The sequence below is a fragment of the Oncorhynchus kisutch genome, linkage group LG18, assembly GCF_002021735.2.
Source record: "Oncorhynchus kisutch isolate 150728-3 linkage group LG18, Okis_V2, whole genome shotgun sequence".
Lineage (NCBI taxonomy): Eukaryota > Metazoa > Chordata > Actinopteri > Salmoniformes > Salmonidae > Oncorhynchus > Oncorhynchus kisutch.
This window is the reverse complement of record NC_034191.2, coordinates 44,271,314-44,298,469: the sequence shown is the minus strand read 5'-3', so window position 1 is coordinate 44,298,469 and position 27,156 is coordinate 44,271,314. Positions and strand designations below refer to the sequence as shown.

The 27,156-nt window shown below is 45.1% G+C and overlaps 1 protein-coding gene across 1 annotated transcript in view; it reads left to right on the top strand.

Annotated features, from left to right (window-relative positions):
- The first annotated feature begins 674 nt into the window (after positions 1–674).
- LOC109908866 (E3 ubiquitin-protein ligase CBL) overlaps positions 675–27,156 on the top strand; it is a 40,690-nt gene continuing 14,208 nt past the window's right edge. The window contains exons 1-7 of the mRNA XM_031796143.1: positions 675–1,484; positions 10,224–10,471; positions 19,842–19,988; positions 20,314–20,470; positions 23,711–23,832; positions 25,132–25,269; positions 26,836–26,923. Coding sequence (XP_031652003.1) covers positions 1,341–1,484; positions 10,224–10,471; positions 19,842–19,988; positions 20,314–20,470; positions 23,711–23,832; positions 25,132–25,269; positions 26,836–26,923 — 1,044 coding nt within the window. The 5' untranslated portion in view covers positions 675–1,340. The remainder of the gene's footprint in view (positions 1,485–10,223; positions 10,472–19,841; positions 19,989–20,313; positions 20,471–23,710; positions 23,833–25,131; positions 25,270–26,835; positions 26,924–27,156) is intronic.

Sequence of the window (27,156 nt, the reverse complement as noted above, 5' to 3'; positions counted from 1 at the left end):
GATCTAAATGCATACTCCCATATGGGAATAAAATCTGATAGCATGCAGATGCTGTATGAACGTTTCACCGGTAAAACTTGAAGAATTATCATTCCCGATTGACGGTGAGAAGGGACGGTTACCACAAAAATGTGTGCATAATGTAGAGGACAGACATGCACGGGTGATATCTATAACTAGCTCTGGGGAAGAGGCTTCCAGGGGGGTGGGATGGGCGGTTACCATCGGCGGAACTGAAGCCTCTGTCTGTATATAACACCTGAATTATCATCTGAGAGATCTGATGAAACGACAACGGTACAGACAGAGCCTTACAAGTGTTAGTGCCAACTGCACACATCATTGGAGCACCCATCTATGTAGGCTACAACATTAAGTATAATGTTCATGCCACAGGAGCGGGCACAGGTGAATGGTGACTCAATTGTTGTTAGGAATTTACCACACCAAAAAAAACGTGCTAAAATAATGTGTCTGAATTTACACAGCCAAATTAAAATAATTTCCCACCGTAATTGATGATGCTCTTGAACATGCAAACAGACGCGCGTGCCTGTATTTTCATCTCGAGGTCGCGCATGAAGAGGGCGTAGTTGGAGGAGGTGTTGGGGGGGGGGCAACATTTGTGCAAGGCGGGGGACGAGGGCAGGGAGAGGTTCCGCGAACGGAAGGGGATGAACAGGAAGAGCAAGGGCTGCGCACACAGAGGGGGAAACTGCTGGCAGTGTTGGTTTTTCTAAGTGTATTTATTCACCCCGTCTCCTTTCCTATTGTGTTAATGATTTTCGCTATCTGTGTAAATGTCCCTTTAAGTTAGTTTATTGGCGCCACGGTCAGTGCTTCCTCTACAGTAAGCGTATTATCAAGCTAGCGACTCTTGACTGTCTCCAGCCTGCAACTTCCCGTCACCGAGAAGAACGAAGACGGAAAGAGCGAGCAGCTGAAAAGGAAACAGGGTCTGTCAATAAGAATACAGCGAAATCTACACGGATATCAGACTGATAGACAAGTCGATATCGTTGTCTTCTTTTAGTCGACTAGGCGGATCTGCGTTCTTTTCATTGTGACTTGCTTGCCAACCGTCGTTTTCCTTGTTGAGCACCCGGCTGCGGCTTGCTCCACTCGCCGAGGCTCGAGCCAACCACTGGTGGGGGGTTTAATGGGAGCCTTGTTTCGATAGAACTCCCTTCTCCCCCCCACCCCCCCGACGGACCCTCGCTCGAATCCAATTCGGGCGCTGTCTTCCCCGGGGGTGCCCGGTTTTTGCTTAGTCTGACTGGGGAAGGAGGGCGGTCCCCCAGCCTTGACTGTCGCTCTGGCCGACCCTAGTGGACCCTAATATGGCAGGAAATCTGAAGAAAGGCGGAGGACTGATCGGGATGATGAAGGACGCGTTTCAGCCCCATCACCACCTCCATTCCAATCACCAACCAGGGGCCGTGGACAAAAAGACGGTGGAGAAATGCTGGAAACTAATGGACAAGGTGGGTGACTAGCAGTCATATAACTATCCATCTAGCTACCCGGCTGATGATTTGTGGCTCAGGAAGCTAGCATAGATGGCTAATTAGCCAGCTCGCTAACTAGACAGCTACAGTACTAGCTAGCTAGGGGTAGCTACACCGACCAGCTAGGCTACACCGACTGGTAGAGATAGTGGTAAATGAGCTAGTTAATTATATGTAATGTATTGTATTCATCTGCAGAAGATGTAGCCAGTTGAAGTTAGTTAGAACTACCTATATGGCTGTAGCTAGTTAGTTTGATGCTGGTGGTGGCTGGATTGCTATCTATGTTAGCCAGCTACCTAGGCAGCTAGCTAGCTAGCCAATTAACATTAGCTAGCAACATTGACCAAGAACATATCGCTTGCATGGTGGTGGTGACTCAATCATCATACCAGATTAGGGTCTTGAAAACAGTAGCTAGCTAAGTGAGCAAAGTTAGGCTTGGTCTTTGACCATAGCCACAGATCTACATTTTACCTTTCAGAACAGATTATCCGTTCCGTTGACAAAGGTGTGCAATAAGGTTGTAAAATGTTATTCATCATTTGGGATTTAGCTAGCTGGCTAAATGTAATTTTAATGATCAGTGATTGTAAGATCAGATGTGAAACACAATAACTTTCAAACAATGTGGCAACAATCTAACTGCTCGACTCCCAACACTTACTCTAGCAGTGACTCACGAAGTCCAGAGTATTGTGCAGCATGGAAATTAATACATGTGATCATCATAAAGAATTAGCTCCATTTACTTCACAACATCATTTCTTGGAAATTGTAGCTGGCTGACCCCTAGTTTCCTGTGCGATTCACACGGAATTATCACAGTGATTCAGAGGACAAGAAAGCCTTTTTGTGTTTGTTTTCTCTATGAGTAGTCTACACATTTGTCACTCTTTTCTCTTATCTGTAAGAACCCAAGCCCCTGAGGATTGTTATAATGGCACATGTTGGCCAGTTTGCATTGCTCTCCACCAGACAAGCACATCTGCATTGTCTCCGTTAAGTAAAGGTTAAAAATGATGTATGGAGAAGAGGTCACTTCACACAAACAGAAAAAGTGAAGTGACACTGCAATGTCAGTTCTCCTTTTCTGTTTCAGAAAGTGACCTTGGCTTCCCAATCAATGGCACACACAAAGTCTAGTCTGTCTGAGGCGAAGTTGAGGAAGTGTGTGTGTGTCCACAAGACCTTTAGAAATAGAGGACTTTGTCCACGATGGAGGGTTGTTGAAAGGAAAACCACTGTAGAACCTGGGATATGTGTTCTATGGTATGCTGATTTTAGCAGAATGCTTCGAGGCAGGATACAACTTTACAAATTACACTTGTGGAGACTTTGTTTGCTACTACTGCAACTGGTATCCTATCAAGTATTGTTCATAGCATTTGTCCTTCCCCTCTTTCAAAATGGGTTAATAATCATTACACTGACCCATCTGCATCAGGTTTAACCATTTTAATACATGTTTTTCTTCATACGGTTATGCCCCATGCACAAGTTAGCCTATCTGCCCATTCAGATATCATGAGGACAACTCGGACAACAGTGCATGTTTGTAATAGATCTGCCTAAGAACTTCAAAGTTAAGCAGTTAAAGTGTATGAATAGAATTGGTGTAGAGGGTTATTACAGGCTTACTGCTTTTCCCGTGTTGATTGGGTCCCTAGTCAATGTTTTAGTGGTTTTATCGTAACCGGAACCTGCAGTCATGGGTTACGTCCCGAATTGCATCCTATTCCATATATATTGCACTACTTTTGACCAGGGCCCGTAGGGGGACGCACCCGTGTTCTAGAGCACAGTGGTATGGGGGGGGGGGGTTGGTTCTGTCCCAGTCTCTGATCCTGAGGTTAGCGAGAGAGCGGAGGAGGGGAATGCGGAACAGCTAAGAGGCAATATTTTGGTTTAGTCCAGTCCACCACGACTGGATGTGTTTGCGTGTGTGTGTGCACGTTTAGCCAACTGATAACTCTAGGACTTCCCTTCCTTAGCTACAGGCTTATCTGCTCTCTGACAGGACTCGTGCTTCCAACCCAAGTGCACATCAGGATTTATTGTGACCCCCTCTGACTGACCTCAGTCAGTTGGCTACACTGAACACATGTAGATGGCATGTAGTACTGTGCGCCTCCTGTAGTCTGTTCTGCTGTGATGTGGTATTTCACCCAATAGATATGAGAGTTTAATGAAAATGGGATTCTTGTTTTCTAATTCTTTGTATGTCTGTGTAATCTGAAGGGAAATGTGTGTCTCTAATAGAGGTTGACCGATTGTGATTTTTCACCGCCGATACCGATTTATTGGAGGACCAAAAAAAGCAGATACAGATTAATCGGTCAATTTTTTTTCTCGTGATTTGGTTGGGTCTATTTGAGTTGCTGTCCTGGGACTCTGGGGTCTGTTTGTGAACATAGCCCCAGGACCAACTTGCCTAGGGGACTCTTCTCCAGGTTAATCTCTCTCTAGGTGATGGCTTTGTTATGGAATCGCTTCTTTTTAGGTGGTTGTAGAATTTAACGGCTCTTTTCTGGATTTTGATTAGAGGGTATCGGCCTAATTCTACTCTGCATGCATTATTTGGAGTTTTAAATTGTACAAATCAAATTTTATTTGTCACATACACATGGTTAGCAGATGTTAATGCGAGTGTAGCGAAATGCTTGTGCTTCTAGTTCCGACTGCAGTAATAACCAAGTAATCTAGCTAACAATTCCTAAACTACTACCTTATAGACACAAGTGTAAGGGGATAAAGAATATGTACATAAAGATATATGAATGAGTGATGGTACAGAGCGGCATAGGCAAGATACAGTAGATGGTATTGAGTACAGTATATACATATGAGATGAGTATGTAAACAAAGCGGCATAGTTAAAGTGGCTAGTGATACATGTGTTACATAAAGATGCAGTAGATGATATAGAGTACAGTATATACGTATACATATGAGATAAATAATGTAGGGTATGTAAACATTATATTAAGTAGCATTGTTTAAAGTGGCTTGTGATATATTTTACATCAATTCCCATCAATTCCCATTATTAAAGTGGCTGGAGTTGAGTCAGTGTGTTGGCAGCAGCCACTCAATGTTAGTGGTGGCTGTTTAACAGTCTGATGGCCTTGAGATAGAAGCTGTTTTTCAGTCTCTCGGTCCCAGCTTTGATGCACCTGTACTGACCTCGCCTTCTGGATGATAGCGGGGTGAACAGGCAGTGGCTCAGGTGGTTGTTGTCCTTGATGATCTTTATGGCCTTCCTGTGACATCGGGTGGTGTAGGTGTCCTGGAGGGCAGGTAGTTTGCCCCCGGTGATGCGTTGTGCAGACCTCACTACCCTCTGGAGAGCCTTACGGTTGTGGGCGGAGCAGTTGCCGTACCAGGCGGTGATACAGCTCGACAGGATGCTCTCGATTGTGCATCTGTAGAAGTTTGTGAGTGCTTTTGGTGACAAGCCGAATTTCTTCAGCCCCCTGAGGTTGAAGAGGCGCTGCTGCGCCTTCTTCACGATGCTGTCTGTGTGGGTGGACCAATTCATTTTGTCTGTGTTGTGTACGCCGAGGAACTTAAAACGTACTACCCTCTCCACTACTGTTCCATCGATGTGGATAGGGGGGTGTTCCCTCTGCTGTTTCCTGAAGTCCACAATCATCTCCTTAGTTTTGTTGACGTTGAGTGTGAGGTTATTTTCCTGACACCACACTCCGAGGGCCCTCACCTCCTCCCTGTAGGCAGTCTCGTCGTTGTTGGTAATCAAGCCTACTACTGTTGTGTCATCCGCAAACTTGATGATTGAGTTGGAGGCGTGCGTGGCCACGCAGTCGTGGGTGAACAGGGAGTACAGGAGAGGGCTCAGAACGCACCCTTGTGGGGCCCCAGTGTTGAGGATCAGCGGGGTGGAGATGTTGTTGCCTACCCTCACCACCTGGAGGCGGCCCGTCAGGAAGTCCAGTACCCAGTTGCACAGGGCAGGGTCGAGACCCAGGGTCTCGAGCTTGATGACGAGCTTGGAGGGTACTATGGTGTTTTTTGCGAGTCTCAATTTGGTGTTGGTGAGAGGACCCCAGATCTCACAACAATAGTTCTATAACTGAGTCAAGAATTTTTAGACAGATCCTAATTGGTTTGTTGAATTTTATGTTCCTTTTGATGGCGTACTGAGATTTACTGTCAGGGCCCAGGCATCTGTCTCTCCCTCTGTTTCTGTCTGTCTCTCTGTTGTGTTTGTCTCTCTCTCTCCCTCTCAATTTCAATTTGAGGGGCTTTATTGGCATGGGAAACGTTTGCCAAAGCAGGTCTGTTTCTCTCTCTTTCTGTCACGATCTTGCTCTGTATCTCTCACCCCCTCCTGCTCTCTCTCCTCTCTCCTCTTCTCTCTGTGTGTTGTCTTTTGATCCCCATGTTATTCCACTGATAAGATCAGCCTGGAGCTCACTAAGCAGATGCAACCAGCCCTGCTCTGTGACTAGGCCACTCAAGACATGGTGGGTTCATTTGAAGGTTGGCCAATTCAGCATCAAATTGTGAATTTGGGTGGTGTTTATGATGACTGAGTTCAATAGACGGAATAGGTTCAAGTGCAGAATTGAGACGACGGTCACGTTCTCCATTTTATTACATGACAGTTTGCTCCTGTATCTCTTTATAATGCACGAGGAGAGTGACTTGTCTGAGTGCAAGTTGAATATGAATGTAGCCAGTAAGTCTAAGGTAGACAACAGATAACACTCTGTTTTAGATGGGGCTTTTATACTGGACACAAAGAAGAAGCTGACAAAGTAGATGATTGATTAATTTCTGGAAAATAGGCCCTCTTCCTTGTTTCACTTTGGTCAAGTTATTCATTCATCACAGAATGCTGTGGCATGCATGTTTATGTTGTATATTGATTATGTGTTTATGGTTGTGACTCAGCTAGGGCTGTGGAGGTCACAACATTTCGTCAGGTGGTGATTGTCAAGCAAATAACGGTCGGTCTCACGGTAATTGACCGTTAATTAACGTAAACACATTTAGCATCTCCTGGCTTCCAAACACAGCCTACAAGTCATTTTAAAAAGTCTAACAAATCCATTTAATATAGCCTAGACTGTCACAATCAATCAATTTATTTTAAACCGGTCTAAAGAACCATGATATGAAGAAAATGGTCATGTCCTGATGTGGCTATGCCGAATGGCTGTGGGCTACACTAGTTCATTTAACAGACAAGATTTGCTTAAAATTCTGTGGCATTATTTTATAGTATGAAGAACACAATTGAACAAAGCTGAATAAAACAAACGTTTTCTCAATGATTTGAGGGAGTGCGCACGTGCAGCTGTTCTTTGTTGAGCGGTTAACAAAGAAATAAGTATTCCTATATGCTTAATTTAGAGTTATGTAACTTTAGTTGTTCTACAAACATTGGGCTATATGCTAATATGCTTCATACATTGTAATGCTTCACGATGCGACTCTAATGATGACTTGAAAAAAAGGCGTGCTTTGTTTTTTTTGCGCAGGCTGTACACACTACATCAGTCTCTCATTCACAATTTGACAAGCACTTGATAATGCCTCGAATTTCACGGCGGCATCCCCTTTGTGGCCGTAATGCACCCTAAAAAAATCCACGCCTTCTGCGGCCCAGAGTGCTGCGTCGTTCCCTTCTCCCTGAGTGTGCTGTGTTATCCAAAGCGTCTCTCACTCACACACCTCTCCATCACGTGATTGGGGTCTTTCTCACAGGCTATAAGTGAAGGCCGACACATCGGGGCGCGCGTCCTTATCTAATTCCGAGGTGCATATTGAAGATATTAGAAGTGTCCACATTTACTTTTCATCAGCCAACAAGATGAGTAGGCCTAACGAACAGCAAAAGCACTAGCCTATGTCAATCTACTATCCCCCATAGTGCCAAAGTCGACTTATTCTGTGCGAGGAATTAAATAATCCAAACCTAGTCTGGGACAGTTGTGGGATACGATGGATCGAAAATTAATACAACCACTTGCATCAAACTTTGTTATGCATGCAATGTTGATAAACTATTTATCTATTTCATCACATTATAAGCGCAGCAATGCACACATGGTAGTAGGCTATAAGCGCAAATGTTCCGTTAGCGGGAAAAAACCATTATCAAAAGTGACCGCAATTATGCATGCAATGCTTTTATTATAATTTATAAAGGTATATTTTTATGGTGAAAAGGGAGCTTCCCCAAACTTGAAACTCACTCACTGCTTATATACAGTGGGGAGAACAAGTATTTGATACACTGCTGATTTTGCAGGTTTTCCTACTTACAAAGCATGTAGAGGTCTGTAATTTGTATCATAGGTACACCTCAACTGTGAGAGACGGAATCTAAAACAAAAATCTAGAAAATCATGATGATTTTTAAAGTAATTAATTGGCATTTTATTGCATGACATAAGTATTTGATACATCAGAAAAGCAGAACTTAATATTTGGTACAGAAACCTTTGTTTGCAATTACAGAGATCATACGTTTCCTGTATTTCTTGACCAGGTTTGCACATACTGCAGCAGGGATTTTGGCCCACTCCTCCAAACAGGCTTTCTCCAGATCCTTCAGGATTCGGGGCTGTCGCTGGGCAATACGGACTTTCAGCTCCCTCCAAAGATTTTCTATTGGGTTCAGGTCTGGAGACTATTCTTAATTTAATCGTGACTTTACAGAAACAAATTAATATATGTGTGACATTTTGTTTTGATTTAAAATGGACCATTATCATACACCTGCGTCAAAACGTGCTGCGGAAAAGAAATGCATATCAAATCAAACTTTTATTTGTCACATGCGCCGAATACAAGTGCAGACCTTACCGTGAAATGCTTACTGACAAGCCCTTAACCAACAGTGCAGTTCAAGAAGAGTTAAGAAAATATTTACCAAATGAACTAATGTAAATAACAAATAAATAACAAATGAACACAACATAACAATAGAGGCTATATACAAGGGGTGCTGGTCACTGTGCGTGGGTACAAGTTAGTTGAGGTAATTTGTACATGTAGGTAGGGGTGAAGTAACTATGCATAGAAAATACCCAGTGAGTAGCAGCAGTGTAAAAAACAAATGGAGTGGGGGTGGTCAATGTAAATAGTCCAGTGGACATTTGATTAATTGTTCAGCAGTCTTTTGTCTTGGGGGTAGAAGCTGTTAAGGTGCCTTTTGGTCCTAGACTTGGCGCTCCGGTACTGCTTGCCGTGCGGTAGCGGAGAGAACAGTCTATGACTTGGGTGACTGGAGGCCCTGACAATTTAATGGGCTTTCCTCTGACACCGATTATTATATAGGTCCTGGATGGCAGGAAGTTTGACCCCGGTGAGGTACTGGGCCCTATGCAGCAGGTGCCATACCAGGCGTTGATGCAAACGGTCAGGATGCTCTCGGTGGTACAGCTGTAGAACTTTTTGAGGATCTGGGGACCCATGCCAAACCTTTTGTCTCCTGAGGGGGAAAAGGTGTTGTTGTTCCCTCTTCACGACTCTTGGTGTGTTTGGACCATGATAGTTCGTTGGTGACGTGGAGACCAAGGAACTTGAAACTCTTGACCCGCCCCATTACAGCCCCGTCGATGTTAATGGGGGCCTGTTTGGCCCGCCTTTTCCTGTAGTCCACGATCAGCTCCTTTGTCTTGCTCACATTGAGGAAGAGGTTGTCATCTATGCACTTAAATAGCGAATGCAGGATGCTTTCCACCGTGGTTTATTTTCATGCCAGCCAGGTAGGCTATACTCCTGTTGTAAATATAAGCAATGTGCTTAATATTAGGAAAGTTGAGAAATAAATATAGTAGGCCTAGCCTATAGAACTCTGGTGGGATCCTCTTTTTATTAGCACCCATCACTCTTTCTCCTGCAGTTGCATAGCCTATAGAAATATTGACGATTCATAAGAAAACAGAGCCCTTCCCTTTGTGTATTGGAGAGGGACAGACCTGTGTGTGTGTGTGTGTGTGTGTGTCGTCTATTACCAGACCAACAGCAAGCTTTAATCCTGAGATGACTATTTCATTCTCTTCACTGTGTTGAAGGCCTTAAAATAGACTCACTTAGTGACTCTCAGGGTTTGCTATCTCAGCACTGCTCTCTCACTCGCTCTCCCAGGCACTTTCACTCGCTCTGCCACTTCTCCTCCAAGTGGCTTTTCTCACTCTCTCACTTCCCTGTAGTCCCTAGTCCTTACTGGACTTGACGCTCTGGCGACACTCTGGTGCGCAAGTGATTACTTGTCAGAGAGAGCTAGAGTATTTTACGTTTAGGTGAAAAGTGTTATGATCAATATAATCCACGTCATCACACTATCATACCGATGTATTTATCAAATGGTGTTCAGCGGTAGTTTTGTTTTAGTGATATCGATGGTCCCCTTTTCACTGACCGTTGTGTATGTAGGCTAAAGACTCAAGCGTGCACAGACGTTAGTTTGTTCAGTTGATGTTTGGGTACTTGTCAGGGTTGTGGTCAATTCACTTCCTGAATTAAAAACATCTTCATAGAATAAAATGTGCAACTTTTCAATTCAAGAAATAGGATTTTTATTTACTTCCTGAATTGTATTAAAAAGCAATGGATCCCAACCCTGGTATGTATTCGCATACTACTAAGTCTCTTCCACCACCGTTGCTGACTTCTCATGTGTTTCAGTAAGCTGATTCATCATCTCCCCTATGTGTCCTATCCTCTCCCTCCATCCAGGTGGTGCGACTGTGCCAGAACCCCAAGCTGGCACTGAAGAACAGCCCACCTTACATCCTGGACCTGCTGCCAGACACCTACCAGCACCTCCGCACCATCCTGTCCCGCTACGAGGGCAAGATGGAGACGCTAGGCGACAACGAGTATTTCCGCGTCTTCATGGAGAACCTGACTAAGAAGACCAAGCAGACCATCAGCCTGTTCAAGGAGGGCAAGGAGCGCATGTATGAGGAGAACTCTCAGCCCAGGTGAGATGATGACATTGTTGGAGATTGAGGTGGAAATCGAACTCGTTGTTGACGAAATGCAGGTACTTTTCCTAAAATACTTCTTGGTCTCACAATTGCCATTTCCTGATAAGATCCTTTTTTTTTTAAACCGTTTTCTTTTTTCCCCAAGACATCAAGATAAGTGCCTTTGTTTTTGTACCACGAGCGCGTGTATTGAGCCGTCTTATCCTCCTCCTGAAATGCTCCTGTGAGGTCGCACTCTGACCTGTGTTAGATCACGCTCAGTTCATTCACTACCAGAATATTAACCCTTTTTGTTAGCCCAGAGCTAAGCCGAGCTGTACGTTGCTGGCCTTGGTTACACATCCACCATAAGTCCAGGAACTGTGATTTGAAGGAACACGTTGAAAAGCAACGATCTGAGCCAGTACGGTTTGGGACGGCACAATAGCGTGAAAAGGCTATGAATTTCTTTCTCCTACGTCTGAAGTGAAGTGGGGGGGGGGGGTATTTTTGTGTGTGTGCTGAACCCCTCCCTGTCTTAGCAGGCAGGTGTCGGGTTAGATCTCATCGGTGGGTACGTTTCTGCACCTCCTTAAAGTGGAGCAATGTAGTCTTGTACTGAGTAACAGCCAAAGAGAAGGGTGCTGTGGTTTGTACAAGTGAACATTTGTGGTCAGGGTGACGCTGATCTATTTGCCTGTGTTCTGTCTGTCTCTGTGTTCACAGGCTTTGCCGTTAGTCTCCCACAGACATGAGGGTTGTAAAGGAGCTAAAGAAATTGCAAAAATACAAAATGTAGTCTTAACACTGTAGCTTTTTGAATAACATCAAAAACTAAAAATATGGCTCCATACACAGTACAAATGTACACATAAGATCAACTTTCAGACACACACACAAACAATGACTACGTCTTATCTGAACAGACCCGCATGTTCACACACCTATCCCTCGTGCCTGCATTATTGTTTGCCACTTGGCCTTAAATTGTATCAATTTAACGAGCAACGTTTTGGATGAAATTGCTAATCAAAATGTAGTCTAATGTCTTTTGACATGACCAATATCATGTTTTCCCTTTATGATTTGTAGCTCAGTGGCCAAATTATTCAAGCATCTCAGAGAAGGGAATTGTATGCAGTGCCTTTAGCAAAGTTGAACAAGCATGTTAATGTTGACGACATTTTATAAATCCCGTCAGAAATGCAGGATTTGGCTTAAATCTTTTGGGGAAATAGGCTGTAAAAAATGGTATTTTCTACTTTGCCAACGGCACCCCATATAATTCCTACTCCGACGCTTGATAACTATGGCCCCAGGTTATACAGTTAAAAATGACAATGAAGCTTGATTTGCACATTCCTAACTTATTGCTGGACACACTCCAAGCCTCTCCCAGGGTCAACCGGTTACACGCAGTGGGAGCATGAATATGATGGCTCGAGTTAAGTATCAAGTATCAATGGCCACATCCTGCCAAATATTTTCTCCTTTAATTAATTGACACAAGTTGGGCCCCTGAGCTCATCTCCAATGTACTCAAAACACAACCCTTTTTTTAAAAATGTTTTTTTTAATGAAAACTGTGGTTAATTTCTTTTAATGCAACAAATCAGAGTAGCGATGACTCTCTGCCTGTAGTTTTGCATGGCTTCTGTTTTTTTGGACAATGAGTCTCCTTGTGCTGACACTAAGGGAGAGGAGGAGGCTCATCTCACATTCCTCTTCTGTCTTCCCCCTAATTGAATTAGCATTAAGTAACGGGCCCATTTGAACGGTCTTAACCACTCCTTTGTGAAATACATTTTCATCATCACTTTATTACAGAGCGAGTGGGTTCTAGAGCCGGAGCTGGTAGTAACCGATGAAGCCCCCCCCCCACACACACACACAGGGACCAGAGACAAAGAGCACTATTGTGCCTAGAGGAGGGCTTTAGCCCAGTAGCGTGGTTAGTGTGTTACCAGCCGCAAACGGCCTTAGCTGTGTGACACTCCTCCCATACCAGGGTTCTTAGCACGGTGTGCCTTACATGCTGACTAAACCGGGTGTGCGCATGTTGATTTTTGTCCACCCACACCAGATGCGATCAGGACACAGAGGTTGAAATATCAAAACGAACTCTGAATCAACTATATTCATTTGGGGACAGGTCGAAACGCATGAAACTATCATAGCCATTTTAGCTAGCTAGCTTGCTGTTGCTAGCTAATTTGTCCCGGGATATAAACATTGGGGTTTTATTTTTACTTGAAATGAGTAAGGTCCTCTACTTCGACAATTAATCCACAGATAAAAGGGTAAACTGTTGCTTCTAGTTAAGGCTTCTTCTTTGGGCTTATTATGGCAGTTGGCAACCAACTTTTTAAGGTGCATTACCACCACCAACTGGACTGGAGTGTGGACCTCAGTTCGTCTTTCAATCAATCACCCACGTGGGTATATGCTCCTAAAAACCAATGAGGAGATGGGAGAGGCGGAGCTTGCAGGGATGTAGGCAGACACACAGAATTTTAGGAGCACAATGAAAAATGTTTGCCATATTAAAGCTTGTGCTCCCAAATTAACATTCCAGGTCGCACGGCTAAATATTTAGGCGCAGATGCAAGTAAAATGGTCGCACTGTAGAGCCCTAAGTTACCACTCTCGTTCCTCCTGGATAGGCTGGAGATGGTTAGAACAGTTTGATACAGTGTTAGCTTCAGCCTCGACTTAAATAGTCTCCTGTATGGACAAAATATTAGCTATTCCCTTTCCTCTGGTTGTTGATAAAGGCAGAGCACCATTTCAGTGAAAAATGATGGATGCTAGCTATGAATGATATGACGATTACGTGGTCATCCTACACGGTTGTTTCTTCTCAGACCGTTGCAGTACAGAGAGCGCTAGTGGGTGGATTTGGTGCCGAGATGCCCTGCAGACTTCTCCACAATATTACCGCCGCGAAATTTGCTCTTCAGTTTATTTTCATTTTGGCGTCCGACCCTCCACATTTAGATTTGAGCAGCGCAAATATTTTTTGCTCGTCTTGCACGCAGACATACTGACACACAGCCCCCATAGTTCTGGGGAGAGTGATATTTGCGTTCAGCGTTCTGACAATTGCTGGTTGATTACCACAACCACCGTAGACTGAAAGCCTAGCCTTTTGCTAATTTTAGTTGTGCTTTTTGTGCGGTGGTGGCCTGACATGGGAGTCTAGCTACAACGCTGCTGTGTGTGAGGGGGTAAAGTGTTGGCTGTGGGCTGTGAGCTGCTAGAAGGGAACTAATGATTAACAGCTCGCCACACAGTTTCTTCCCGGTAGACTGCGAGCTTCCTTTTCCTGTTTCTCACAGGCCACCTAGTGCCATTTCTACGCTGCTCAGAGAGAGGGGGAGGGTCCGCAACGGGGAGAAGGAGCACAGCAAACGCTAGCCTGTTTATAACCACAAAGTCCAGTCTGAGTATGGAGTTGATCAATGTGTGCAGAAATAGGCCCTTCCAACCTCCCCTATATCCGGATATTGTTCAGACCTCCCTGAGCTTTGCCGTTTGATCTGGCTTCCTTGGCTAAGCCCCTGACCAGCGCTCCGTCCTGACTGCTGGTAGTTAATATATCCTGGGGGGGAGAGGAGGGCTGGTTCCCAAATGGAACCCTATTCCCAATATAGTGCACTACTTTTAACCAGGGCCTATGTAGGGAATGAGGTGCCATTTGGGACGAGGACAACAGGAGAATGGTCCCGGGGCAAAAAGGGTAATCCATCTGCAGTGCGAAGCGTGAGACAAGGCTGTTCTTCTACTCCAAGCCCCGTTTTCATATCCACGGGGCAGGAAACCAGAACAGGAGTGCGGCTTTCCTTTTTAGCGTGGCTGCTCTCTCCTCCTCCTGTCACTCCACCACATGCCCATGATCCTGGCCTTGTTGGATTTATGTTTTCAGATCAACATTAAAAGCAAGGACTCCCGTCTACATTCATGCAGCCCCTGTACAGCCTGCTGCAGCCTCCGCGGCTACAGCTGAGGGTATTGCAGATGGTGGGACCCCAGTGATGTTGGGAGAAGGATCTGCATGGTTGGCCATGGGCCTCCTACTTCATCTCCCTCACTACTGCAGACACTCGCTGTCTGTGCCCTCCTTTCTCTCTGCAGACAGAGGAAGCCTCCCATATCTTCTTGCACCTGGCAGTCTCAAGCTAGTCTGCACGTCCCTGATAGTGCCTCAGTGGCTCACACAACCCCTTTTGTTGTGTCCATCTCTTCTAATGCCACATTCAGTCTCTTCTCTAAATAAGCAGACAAAACTATTGCAAATGGTTTCATTTAGTTAGCTTTTCGAATGTTGACAAAACAGTTGTCGTATGTAGCTGCTATGAAAAGGGGCTTCTCTGCCTCCTATCTGTGCTGCTGGAACTCTGTGGTATCATGCCAAGTTCATGTCCCTGCCAGCATTAGTACCACAACATCCCTCTATTTGCAGAGGGCATGTGCCAGTTGCTAAATTAGTCCCTCAAAGCCCTGAGCCTGCCCTGTGGATATGACTTCCCATTTTCTATAGACTACCCATTTTCTATACCAGGCTGCTGGTAAGACAATAGTTCCTCACTCAGTAGCAGGCTATTGGCTTTGACTATCTCTCCCATCTTATTTGCTGGCAAAGGTCTGCGCAAACGGATCAATTTCAGCAATAGGGAAATGCACTGCCAGATAACGAAATCATTCCAAAGGATGTGTACATTTTTAGGGCACATGCAGAGAATGTGAGAGAGCCTGCATTTTGCAGACTGTAGCATCACTCTGAGTCTGCTTATTTGTATTTAACCTTTTAACTAGGCAAGTCAGTTAAGAACAAATTCTTATTTACAATGACTGCCTAGGAACAGTGGGTTATAACTGCCTTGTTCAGGGGCAGAACGACAGATTTTTACCTTGTCAGCTCAGGGATTTGATCTTGCAACCTTTCGGTTACTGGTCCGACTCTCTAACCACTAGGCTACCTGCCGTTGCTGAATTTGACATTCTTTGCCACTTCATGTACCAGCAGTTACTAATATGTAACTCCAATACTGTTCTGTCTGAGAATTTTGGGCTATTTCTTGATGAGTTCTGTCGGATCAGACAGACAATTTGTGGTTGGATGTGAGAAATGGAAAACATTTCTTAATGTTTTAACAGCGTTAAAAAATAAATGGAAAAATAAATTTGTCCTTAAGAACAATAAGAAAAAATCCTACTATTCCATGTGAATTCACAATACAGCTGCCAGCAATGGTTTTGGTCTCGGTCCCTTCAGATGGTTAAGCGTTGCACCGGTAGTCTACTACCATTACTGTATCTCAATTCCACCTCGCAATGTTCGCATATCCTTTATATTTAACTTCTCAACGTATTGCCATACAGGTATGGCTGACCCAATTTAGTCGACTGGTTTATTGTTTTTTTCGATAGGCTGACGGTCGGCCGAGATTTTTGTTTTTTAGTCGAGCAGTCCAAAATAGATTTAATGTTGCGTTGCGCCTGAAATGGCACCCTATTCCCTATTTAGTGCACTACTTTTGACCAGAGCCCTATGGGCCCTGGTCAAAAGAAGTGCGCTATACAGTGAACAGGGTGCCATTTCGGACACAAACTTTTTATTCACATTAAGCCATTAGGGACCATGCCAGTTATCTACTCTGACTTAATTTGGCTTTGTGAAATGCCCTCGACTGACGGGCATTTTACCCATCATGCAGGCCAAACGGTTAGCGCTGCTGTGAATGGAAATGCACTTAATGCTTCCTGGGCTCCGTTTCAGCTTGAGTTACACTGGCCTGCACATCACCCCTAGCCTGATCGCACACGCGCGGAACCACACACACACACACATGCACGTATGCACACACGGAAGCAACACTGCATCGTTTATTTATGGCATACTGCTGCTGCCAGTTTCAAAATAATATAGACTGTATAGTTCTCCTACTGGGTTATGAGGAACATTAGGCTTATTACACAGTTCCTTATTTGATCTGGGGACACAGCAAATAGGCGATGTAAGGCTATTTAGACAGGAAATGGTAAGATTATGCATCGGTCCCTTTCTCTAACACTGTTAGCACGGAATAGCACTTTTCGAGTAGAGCGTTTTTAGGCGGCGACTCGTGTCTTTCAGTCTTTATCACGGTGGATGATATTAGAGGAATTAAACGGTTAATAGAAAAATAAGAAAAAGTGAGCCTCTGTTTTGCGTTGGTGCGTCAGGATGTGTCAGTCAAAGTATGTGTCTCTGCGTGCGTGCACTCAAGCACACTTGTTTGTGTGCGTAAGTCTGCTGTCACTGCTGTTTCCTGACAGAGATCCGGTGAGCAGCCAGTTCCGGAGAGTTAAATGTATAATGTGATGAAAGGGGAACCCATTGTGGTTGCGATGTTTTTCTCTGTAGAAGTGTCTAGGACTACTGTGGTGTGATTGTGTTGCTGCTGCACGGTGGGTGTTGAGGGTCCTAGTTCACAGACAGCCCGACTGCTACATTGTATTGCATTGAGAGTAGGCCTACCACCAGGCTTACAGCATGTCAATCCCTCTCTCTCCGATTTGTCATGTAGGCCTAATGTGTAGTGCCACCAGCCACTGTGATTTAGTCCCCCAGACTGTCCGTTCGCCAGTAATTGGCTTCAAGTGGGCCGCCGCTTTAATTTTCTAGCCTTCTATCGCGGAAAACTGGAAATGGGAAGGGAGCAGCCAGCTGCTGGTCAAAGGTCAGGCCCTTATAGGAGGAGGGGGTCACCACGAGCTCCGTATCCAGGGATAGCTTGGCCCATCTCCATGGTAACAGCGAGGCTATGGTGGATTGGGGGGGGTATATGTATCTGCGGGTTAACTACAGTAGCTCGTGCAGAACAAGAAAATGAATGCATCCCAAATGGCACCCTATTGCCTATATAGTGCACTACTTTTGGCCAGAGCTCCATTGGCGCTGGTCAGAAGTAGTGCACTATATAGGGAATAGGGTGCCATTTGGGACGCAAGAAAAAGAAGTGCCGTGCCGGGGTTAGCAAAACACAGTGCGTGGGCGGCTGTGAGGTTGCATTTACTCAAACACTCTCGTTCTCTCCCTCCTTTTCTTTTTCTTTCTCTCCTCTCCTTTTTCTCCTCTCTTCTCTCTGGCTAACGATGTCCTTGGTTTTTTCAGACGAAAAGGAATGGCCATAAATAATGAATGGGTTTGTGTTGTTTTTTTTGGCTTAGTCTTTTGGACTTTCTAACTAACTTTCGTTCGGTGCTATTGTTGTATCAGTGAAGACTGGTTTTGAGTTAAAGCAGATGACTCATAACAGACAGAGGAAAGAGGAGTAGAGTAGAGGACAAGTCTATATGCACTTGTTGGGATCTGAGAGGATATGATAAGCCTAAACAATGTGTTAATAGCGCCACCTTTCCCTCTGATAGGATAGGAATAGCTAAGCAGTGTGTCGTCTCCACTGTCCACTAGGGTAGTCTCTGTATCAAACAACATACAGGAGATGCGTTTTAAAGGTTTAAAGGCTACCTGCCTCTCTTGGCTTAGCCTTGAAGCATTGGAGCCATGCCCAGCCGCGCACAGAAATACAGAGCAAGCGTTGTAGCACCAAGTTCTACCCTAGTCAGAGATATGAGGACACACATACAACAGACACGCTGGCAGGCGCACTGTAAACTCATAAGCTACAACATCACTCTCGGGATTGGCAGTTTAACTCGCTGTCTTGTAGACTGTGACCCTTAATGGTGACTAGACACATACACCCTAGTCTCTCTCACACACAAGGCATACCCTATGCCAATGACGGGACACAGCTGTGCTTCACCGAGGGCACTTTGCCACCTACAGAGCAATGCCCTCACACTAGCCTTGTCAAGAACCAGGCTTCCTTAAAACTGGAAGGCAGGGAATGTTCATGACAGAAAGATTGTAAAAGGAGGTGGACACCCGGTGGAAGTTAGTGACGCAACACATCAAACCAATCAAATGCCTTGCTTGGGCGGAACTCCAATTGTGCTAACTAGCATGCGGAGCAACTCTGCAAAATGTGTCCTTCCTGGTCTGAAAACGGTGATGAACAATAACACGTAGCACCAACAGCATGTGGGGGGAGGGTTCTTGAAATGTAGCAACCAATCAAAATCTTGCCGCTGGGAGCCAGCAGGCCATTCAAATAATTTTTGCACGACCTCTAAGGGAGGTGTGACAGTGGCGTGATTTTAGCAGTATGGCAACGCAAGACTACCCTGACACAAACAGCGTGCGTGTGTGTAAAGGTGAATCCAATATACGCTTTCTGTTTGCCGTCACTGCCCACTCGGTTAGCTAGGGTCAGTAATGTCAACCTCACCAACAGGACGTCCCCTTCTAGAAATGTGGGCACTTATAATTGGCATACTTTTCCAGCAGAAAATAAATTGTTGTGATTAAATTAAGCACATTGGTTGAATTTGACATTTAAAATGGAAAGTGTGAAGGAGGGGTTAGAGAATGTAATTGTCAGACGGGTTTAGTTTTGCAAGGTGACGAGGGGAAACGGGACAGGACTGATTTCTAGCGGGGCAGATGGGCTTCTACTGCTGCAGAATGCCTCGCCTCACTCAAAGCCGTTCGCAAAAAAAGAGGCTGCATTTCTTTTTCTTCTCGTCTTGGCAGTTGAGTGTCAAAACATCCCCCCACAGGCGTGCACACACACGCTCACACACACATGCTCACACACACGCTCACACAATTTGGCAAGGTCTCTGTATCCTCACTGTCTTTTTCGAGCTCATCATAAGTCTCTGTCCTCTCCTCTATCCCCTTACACGGCCTTCCCCACCCTTCCTCTGTGCTGGCATTGGAGAGAGGGAGAGACGCTGCCGCCACACTCTCGCTCTCTCTTGTGCATGTCAATTTTCCCAGCCCCCCCCTCCCCCAAGAGCCTTGCACAATCCCTCACTGTGTTATTCCGTGCTTTCTTTGCCACTTCGTCCCCCCTGCCGCCACTGCGTTCACCCGCCTCTTTTCTCGATGCTCATCTGCCCAGGGGCCTCTGGAATCGGAAAAGTGTGCCAGGCATGTTGTGGCCTCCAACCCCTCCCTTCTACCGTCGAACCCCAACCTGCACACCCAGGCTAGCGTGTGTAATGTGATGGAGGTCTAGTCCCTTTCTCACTCACTCACTCACTCACTCACTCACTCACTCACAGCTTCCACCATGGAGTTCAGCCCCTGACAAAGCCATGTTAACATGACATTAGTTATCGGTGGCTAAATTTAGCTGAAATGTGTAGTGGCTGTTTTAGGGAATCGCACCATGGATTTATTTGTCTTGGCCCATAAGACTATTTTCAGGGTGAGGAACCATCCATCGTCAAGTTGTATAATACTCTCTCCCTCTCTGTTCCTCTTCTGTAGACGGAACCTGACCAAGTTGTCGCTGATATTCAGTCACATGCTGGCTGAGCTCAAAGCCATCTTCCCCAACGGCCTGTTCCAGGGGGATAACTTCAGGATCACCAAGGCTGACGCCGCCGAGTTCTGGAGAAGATCATTTGGGGACAAGTGAGTCCACCTCTGCTCTCTACAAAAAGTTGACATTTTACAGCAGGCTAGCCAGTCATAGTGAAAGTATTTACATTTAAGTGGTAAGATTGGATATATTTATGCACCACATGATGGAAACTGGAAGAAAGAAATTGCTTTGATGTTTCAAGCTATGTGAGGTAGCCTAGGTAAACCGATAGAAAGTAGTTAATTGAGTCTTTTTTTAAACTTTTTTATTTATTTTTAGTTTCCTCCTAAACCAAACTCTCTTTATTAGTCAAATTCTTGTTCAACTCAATGGGTATAGTATAGTAAACTTGTTGTCCCGATGATGTGTTTTAAGGACGATAGTGCCTTGGAAGGTGTTCCGGCAGGCACTACACGAGTTCCACCCCATCAGCTCGGGCCTGGAAGCCATGGCCCTCAAGTCCACCATCGACCTCGCCTGCAACGACTACATCTCCGTCTTCGAGTTTGACATCTTCACCAGGCTTTTCCAGGTTGGGCCTATACTCACACGCACGTGCAAACACACACGTACATGCGCATGGACACACAAAATCACGAGCACAAGTGCATGGATATACACACACACACACTCGCATGCCTAGATACACGCACACACACACTCAAATTCAGGGTCGCACACACACACACTTTCTAACTACACATGAGTTTGGCAAAGCAATACTTATTGTGGCCATGTGTGTTTCTCTGCTATGAGGTATCGGGTGGCTGTTGCCTGCTGAGATCGAGGGCCAGTGTTTTGTAGTGGCTGCGTTGCGTGTCTCCAGGCTGAATTGAGGCCTCTTGCTGGCTCTTGTTGTTGGCATAATTCAGTCTCCAATTCTTAAAGAACCCACTTTTTACAGCAGTGGATCTCAACTGGTTTTGCTTCAGGAGCCAAATTGAACCAGGTTGTCTTAGTCACGATACAATATTCGCATCGCAATTTTATTTTTGCCAAAATGCGGTCTGGAAAACGGTTCAATTCTATATTGACAGTTAATGTGCTAATTATATGGCAACGGAACAACAGTCCCACCTTTTTTAATTGTCAATAACCCATATTCTGGTTTGAGACTCCAAAATCAACCAAATCTGCTAAATAAATAACTCTATATTGAAGAAAAAAAAAAAAGTAGTTCAGAGGTCAAAAAAATATAGGTTCATTATTTCTAAACATTTTTTAGTCATTTAAATTCAGACTTCTGTATAAAAATAAATTAAAAGTTAAACCACTCACGACCCGTTCAAAACCAGTTGAGAATCGCTGCTTTACAGGGAGTCGGGACTGGATGAAATTGTTAAGTGCCTAGGAGAGGAGTGGCTTTTTGGGGGCTAATTCTATCAAGTTTTTAAGTGGCCACCGTACAGAGAACAGAGAGAGCTTACTGGGCCATTCTTTCACTGCTAGTCAGCTGTGAGGAACAAACTGTACTAAAACGTACCCGTCCTGTCACAAAGGAGCTCGGGATCTGACTAGTCCTTAGGAAATATGACTGCGTTATTGTCATTTTTGCAATTCTGATCCTCTAGTGACGCATCGCTAATCTAATTGCATTGGAAAAAGTTCTAGTGGCTGTTTCCCAGACACAGATTAAGTCTTGGATTAATGTACGTTCACCGGAGATGAATTTCACACACGTCATGTTTAGTGCTGCTGTCCCTGTGTGCAGTGGCCTAAATGCTAAAAGACCAACAACCAATGTCCCCCGTAAGTAATTGTCCCAATTGGACAAGTGCAAGTAGTTGCCCCTTGTTTCAATCCATTTTCTTCCGTTTGGTGCCTAATGAATATGACCCACGCCACTTACATGCCAATTTCAATACCTCAAAGCGAAGGTTTATATACATTTTCCCCTTTTTAGTCACCTGTTTCTTTTGTTGTTTCTAAGGCACGACTAGTATTTGTTCCCTGAGGGGGAAGTGTTCTTCAGTCTTATTTTTTCTTCAACATTTTATTTTGTATTTTCTTTAGGCCCCAGCTAGCTCCCTGGCTTATGTGATAGTGAGTGGATTGGATACAGTGCGACCTAGGTGGCTGGCTGTCTGCGAGTCGTGCGGAACAGCTGAATACATGCTCTTTATTTGGGTTTTGGACGCGCCCTCGAAATAGCCGCGGCGTGTTTGCCGAGAGCGCTCGTGTTCTTTTGAAGCCCCCTGCACATCAAGGTCGTGCTTCTCATCAGCATGTGAATGAACCTGTATGATAGAGCGATAGTGGATAAACTGCAGTAGGGCAGAATTGGATGGAGGCATAATTTCCAGTTAGTAACACAAGACTGGTCTGGTTAAAAGTAGTGCACTATATGGAATAGGGCGCCATTTTGTGACGTATGCATTTGCTACTTGCTATCTTCCTTTGCCTTATGACTGCCGTCTGCCCGGTATGTCTTATCTATGACTATGGTTCCTGTGCTATCTGACGGTTAGGTGTAGCGCGTTAGTAGATTTGCTAGCGGCTCTCATCGGTGATGCTGCATGCATGACACTCAGCAGGGTAAAGAGGAACGCATTTTACGATGGGTGTGAGGTCACTTTCTTTCCGTTCGTGTTGTGGCCGGAAGTGAAAGCTGGCTGATGTAGCCTAGCCGACTCAAGGGTCGCGTCCTAGTGTTGTGTTCATTGGGCGTGGGCTAAGAAAAGTGTCTTAATTAAAATACTTCCACATTTTACAGTTAAAAATGACATCTGAGAATGCGTCTTTTAGAAGAGGAAGTGACAGGATGGCATTGTTGCGGTCTGTTGGGTCACCCATACATGCATAACCCATTGGTTGACTGTATTGTACTCACCCATACATGCATAACCCATTGGTTGACTGTATTGTACTCACCCAAAACATGCATAACCCATTGGTTGACTGTATTGTACTCACCCATACATGCATAACCCATTGGTTGACTGTATTGTACTCACCCATACATGCATAACCCATTGGTTGACTGTATTGTACTCACCCATACATGCATAACCCATTGGTTGACTGTATTGTACTCACCCATACATGCATAACCCATTGGTTGACTGTATTGTACTCACCCATACATGCATAACCCATTGGTTGACTGTATTGTACTCACCCATACATGCATAACCCACTGTATTATACAAGGCTCGGCCTTTGGTCACTTTGTTTCCACTTCATTTTTCCACTAAACCATCAGCACGAGTTCGCTTCACGCTTTCTTTCACAGTTTTTGACGTGTCAAGAGATCTCACAAACTCACTGGTGTGGATCCCCCTTCGCACCGCTACGCATGCTAGTCTAATTGCTAAGTCAATTTGAAACGAGTTTGTCATAGTGCGTTAGCTTCCATCTGCTAGCAGTAGAACTTGCACGAACACTGGCCTAACTCTATTTCCTCTTTTCTGTTGTCTCCGAACATACATTTTAAGACCAGACGGCTGAAAAATAGTTCCTGATGGTGTGTCAGGGTACTCTGAACACTCTCTAATTTGAGTCACACAGGCAGTCGTATTGCAGCACAGGGTGATTGACTCTGAGTACAGTACAGTTGTAGCTTCTCACTGTCGTTACCACATTACCATTCCCCGGGGGCAGATCTGACATGAAGATAAGGTTGCATCTCTGGAGAAATTAAAGGGAGCTTTAAGAGTCAGCCATGATTTGTTGCATTACTCGCCACGGTGTACCACTGTGTTGTGCCGCTGTGTTGTACCACTCTGCGGCGACGTGACTCACCTTCTGCTCTGTGCTGCGTGGGTGTATGCAGCCTTGGTCGTCTCTGCTGAGGAACTGGAACAGCCTGGCGGTGACTCACCCGGGCTACATGGCCTTCCTCACCTACGATGAGGTCAAGGCCCGGCTGCAGAAGTTCATCCACAAGCCTGGCAGGTCAGTGAGAGTCTGCATACAGACACATGCGCACATTAACACACACACACACGGGCACACACACCGTATGCACCCTGACGCGCGTGCGCACACACCTCAGCCAGATATACTTTCTCCTCTATTGTCGATGCACAAACACAATGAGAGAGGAGGATGATGTTTTATTATAAACTGGGTGGTTCAAGCCCTGAATGCAGGTTTGGCTGACATCTGTGGTATATCAGACCGTATACCACGGGTATGACAAACCATTTATTTTTTACTTCTCTAATTATGTTGGTGACCTGTTTATAATAGCAGTGAAGGCGCCTCGGGGGGGGGGGTTGTGGTATTGTGCATAAGAACAGCCCTTAGCCCTGGTTTATTGGCCATTTACCACATCCCCTCGTGCCTTATTGCTTAATTATACACTTTCATTCAAGTTACTCTCATTATAACCATGACTTTACATATTCACCTTTATTTTTCTCCCTACAACATATGTGATGGTCACTGACTTGAGACTTGCCCGTGCTGTCACGTACTCGCACACTCCAAAAACAGCTACTTAGACTACTGTTAAAGCGCACTGCTTTCTTACAGTCTGCCTGTCATGAGCTTACACACACACACACACACACACTAACAAACTCGATTGCACAATGACACCAGAAGGAGCCAGTCCACCCTCACCCCTAGTCTCACGTGCCCCCCCCCCCCCCCCCCCCTGTGGCACATGGAACAGCATGGTACCTAGCATCAATAGGTCTATTGTAGAGACTGGGCGGATGTCAGTACTCGCTCCAACAGAGGGCAAGTGTGTGACACAACGCGGCAAGTATTGAGCCTTCGTTCAACCTCTTATTCCTAGATGACAAAATTGGTAACTGTTTAAAATTATTTGAATGAATACGCGTTACTTAACTATGTGCGGATGGTGTATTCATATTAATAATGCTTGAGGATCCTGTGATGTGTAAACGTTTCCAAGCGTTGTGAGTGTGTACAGCATTGTGAGCTGTGCCTGTGTGTGCGTGCGTATGCTGTACACGCTTATAAATTGTATTGCATATAGTGTGCACACTCACACTATAAGCAATACAATTTATAGGCATGTACAATATATTGTTTACAAAAGTTTGTAATGCCTGCAATTGCTTTATAAAAGGCTTGTTAATGAAAATATATCCTTTGGTATTGAACTCAGGACAGAGAAGCTCACCAGGAGTTTGCTTAGGGTGGGGATGAGCTGGGATTGGGCATTTTTTGGGGGGAGTTTTCCCTATTGTCATTAGTCCTGTGTGTGTGTGTGTGTCACAGCTACATCTTCAGGCTGAGTTGCACGCGACTGGGCCAGTGGGCCATCGGCTACGTCACTGCAGATGGGAACATCCTGCAGACCATCCCCCACAACAAGCCCCTCTTCCAGGCCCTCATCGACGGCTTCCGGGAAGGATTGTGAGTTCACCAACCTCTCTTTCTCTGTGCGTCTGCCTTCCTGTCTCGGTCTCTCTAACTGTATCTTTCTCTCTCGTCTCTCTTTCTCTCGTCTCTGTCTATTTCTCGCTCTTTCCAGTCTCAACTCGAGCTGATCTTTCTATAAACAATGGGGATCATTTTACATCTCAAAGTCCTTGCAACATGTCTCATGTTGCATCGGCCACGACTCCATGTCCCCTTCTGTTTTCATAAGCAGCAGGAGAGTTTGATTTGCAATGTGCAGTCAGGGGTTTGGGTGGATAGTGGCTATAATGGCGTCTCCTACAGCATTGGTTCCAAACTCTGGTCCTCGAGTACCCCCAACAGTACACCTTTCTGCTGTAGCCCCGGACAAGCACACCTGATTTTACTTGTCAACTAATAATCAACTCCTTGACAAGTTGAATGAGTTGTTTGTCCGGGGGTTTAAGCAAAAAATGTGTACTGTTGGGGTTACTAGAGTATGCCAGTGTTCAAACTTCTGTTTTTGTTTTATAAACGCTGTGGTAAGAATCTTCCAGCCTGTAATCAAATGCTAAATTAGTCTGTGAAAGGTTGTAGGCTACATGTGATTTGCTTTGCAAAGAGCCTCATACATGTGTTCTATAAAGTATCACTTAGGCCTCAAGGTTACGCGAAATACGTAGTCAAAAACATACGGCTGCGACTCAAATTACACCCTATTCCCCATATGGTGCTGTGTTTTAAATTATTTTATTTATTTATTATTATTTAGTAGTAGTTAGTCTTGTCTCATCGCTGCAACTCCCGTACGGACTCAGGAGAGGCGAAGGTCGAGAGCCAAGCGTCCTCCGAAACACAACCCAACCAAGCTGCACTGCTTCTTGACACAATGCACATCCAACCCGGAAGCCGGAGGAAACACCGTAGTACACCTGGCGACCTGGTCAGCGTGCACTGCGCCCGGCCTGCCAAAGGAGTCGTTAGTGCGCAATGAGACAAGGATATCCCTGCCGGCCAAACCCTCCCTAATCTGGACGACGCTGGGCCAATTGCGCATGGACCTCCGGGTCGCGGCCAGCTGCGACTGAGCCTGGGCTCGAACCCAGAATCGTTGGTGGCACAGCTAGCACTGCGTTGCGGTGCCTTAGACCACTGCTCCACCTGGGAGGCCGGTGCCGTGTTTTTAAACCCTTGTGGCAGCCCTGTGTGGCTTTAGTCAATAGTAGTGTACTTTATATCGGGAATAGGGTGTCATTTGAGACAATATACAGTACCAGTCAAAAGTTTGGACACACCTACCTCTGAGAGAATGCCAAGAGTTGTGCAAAACTGTCATCAAGGCAAAGTGTGGCTACTTTGAAGAATCTAAAATATTTGTTTAACACCTTTTTTTGGTTACTACATTATTCCATATGTGTTATTTCATAGTTTTGATGTCATCACTGTTATTCTACGATGTAGAAAATAGTAATAAAAAATATATATTTAAAAAAAAAACTTGAATGAGTAGGTTTCCAAACTTCTGACTGGTACTGTATGCGTGTTGGTTTCCCCTTGTGAGTGACCATCTCCTCTACCCAGCTACCTGTTCCCCGACGGGCGCTCCCAGAACCCAGACCTCACAGGATTGTGTGAGCCCTCGCCACAAGACCATATCAAAGTCACACAGGTAGGTCTCTCTCTCTCGCATTCATAACCTTACATACTGCACTTCCTGAATCTCGGGTCCTGCTCTGTAGAGGAAACTGAGTGAAAACGGGTACTATTTAAACTTGTCCAGTAGGAAATTCTGATTTCTTTTCTGTTTTAAAATGTTTTTGCCTTGGTGTGGTGTGCTCTACTGAACACGACCCTGGTTCCTTTTTAGTTGCAATATAAGAAACACACTAAACTACGGGTGCT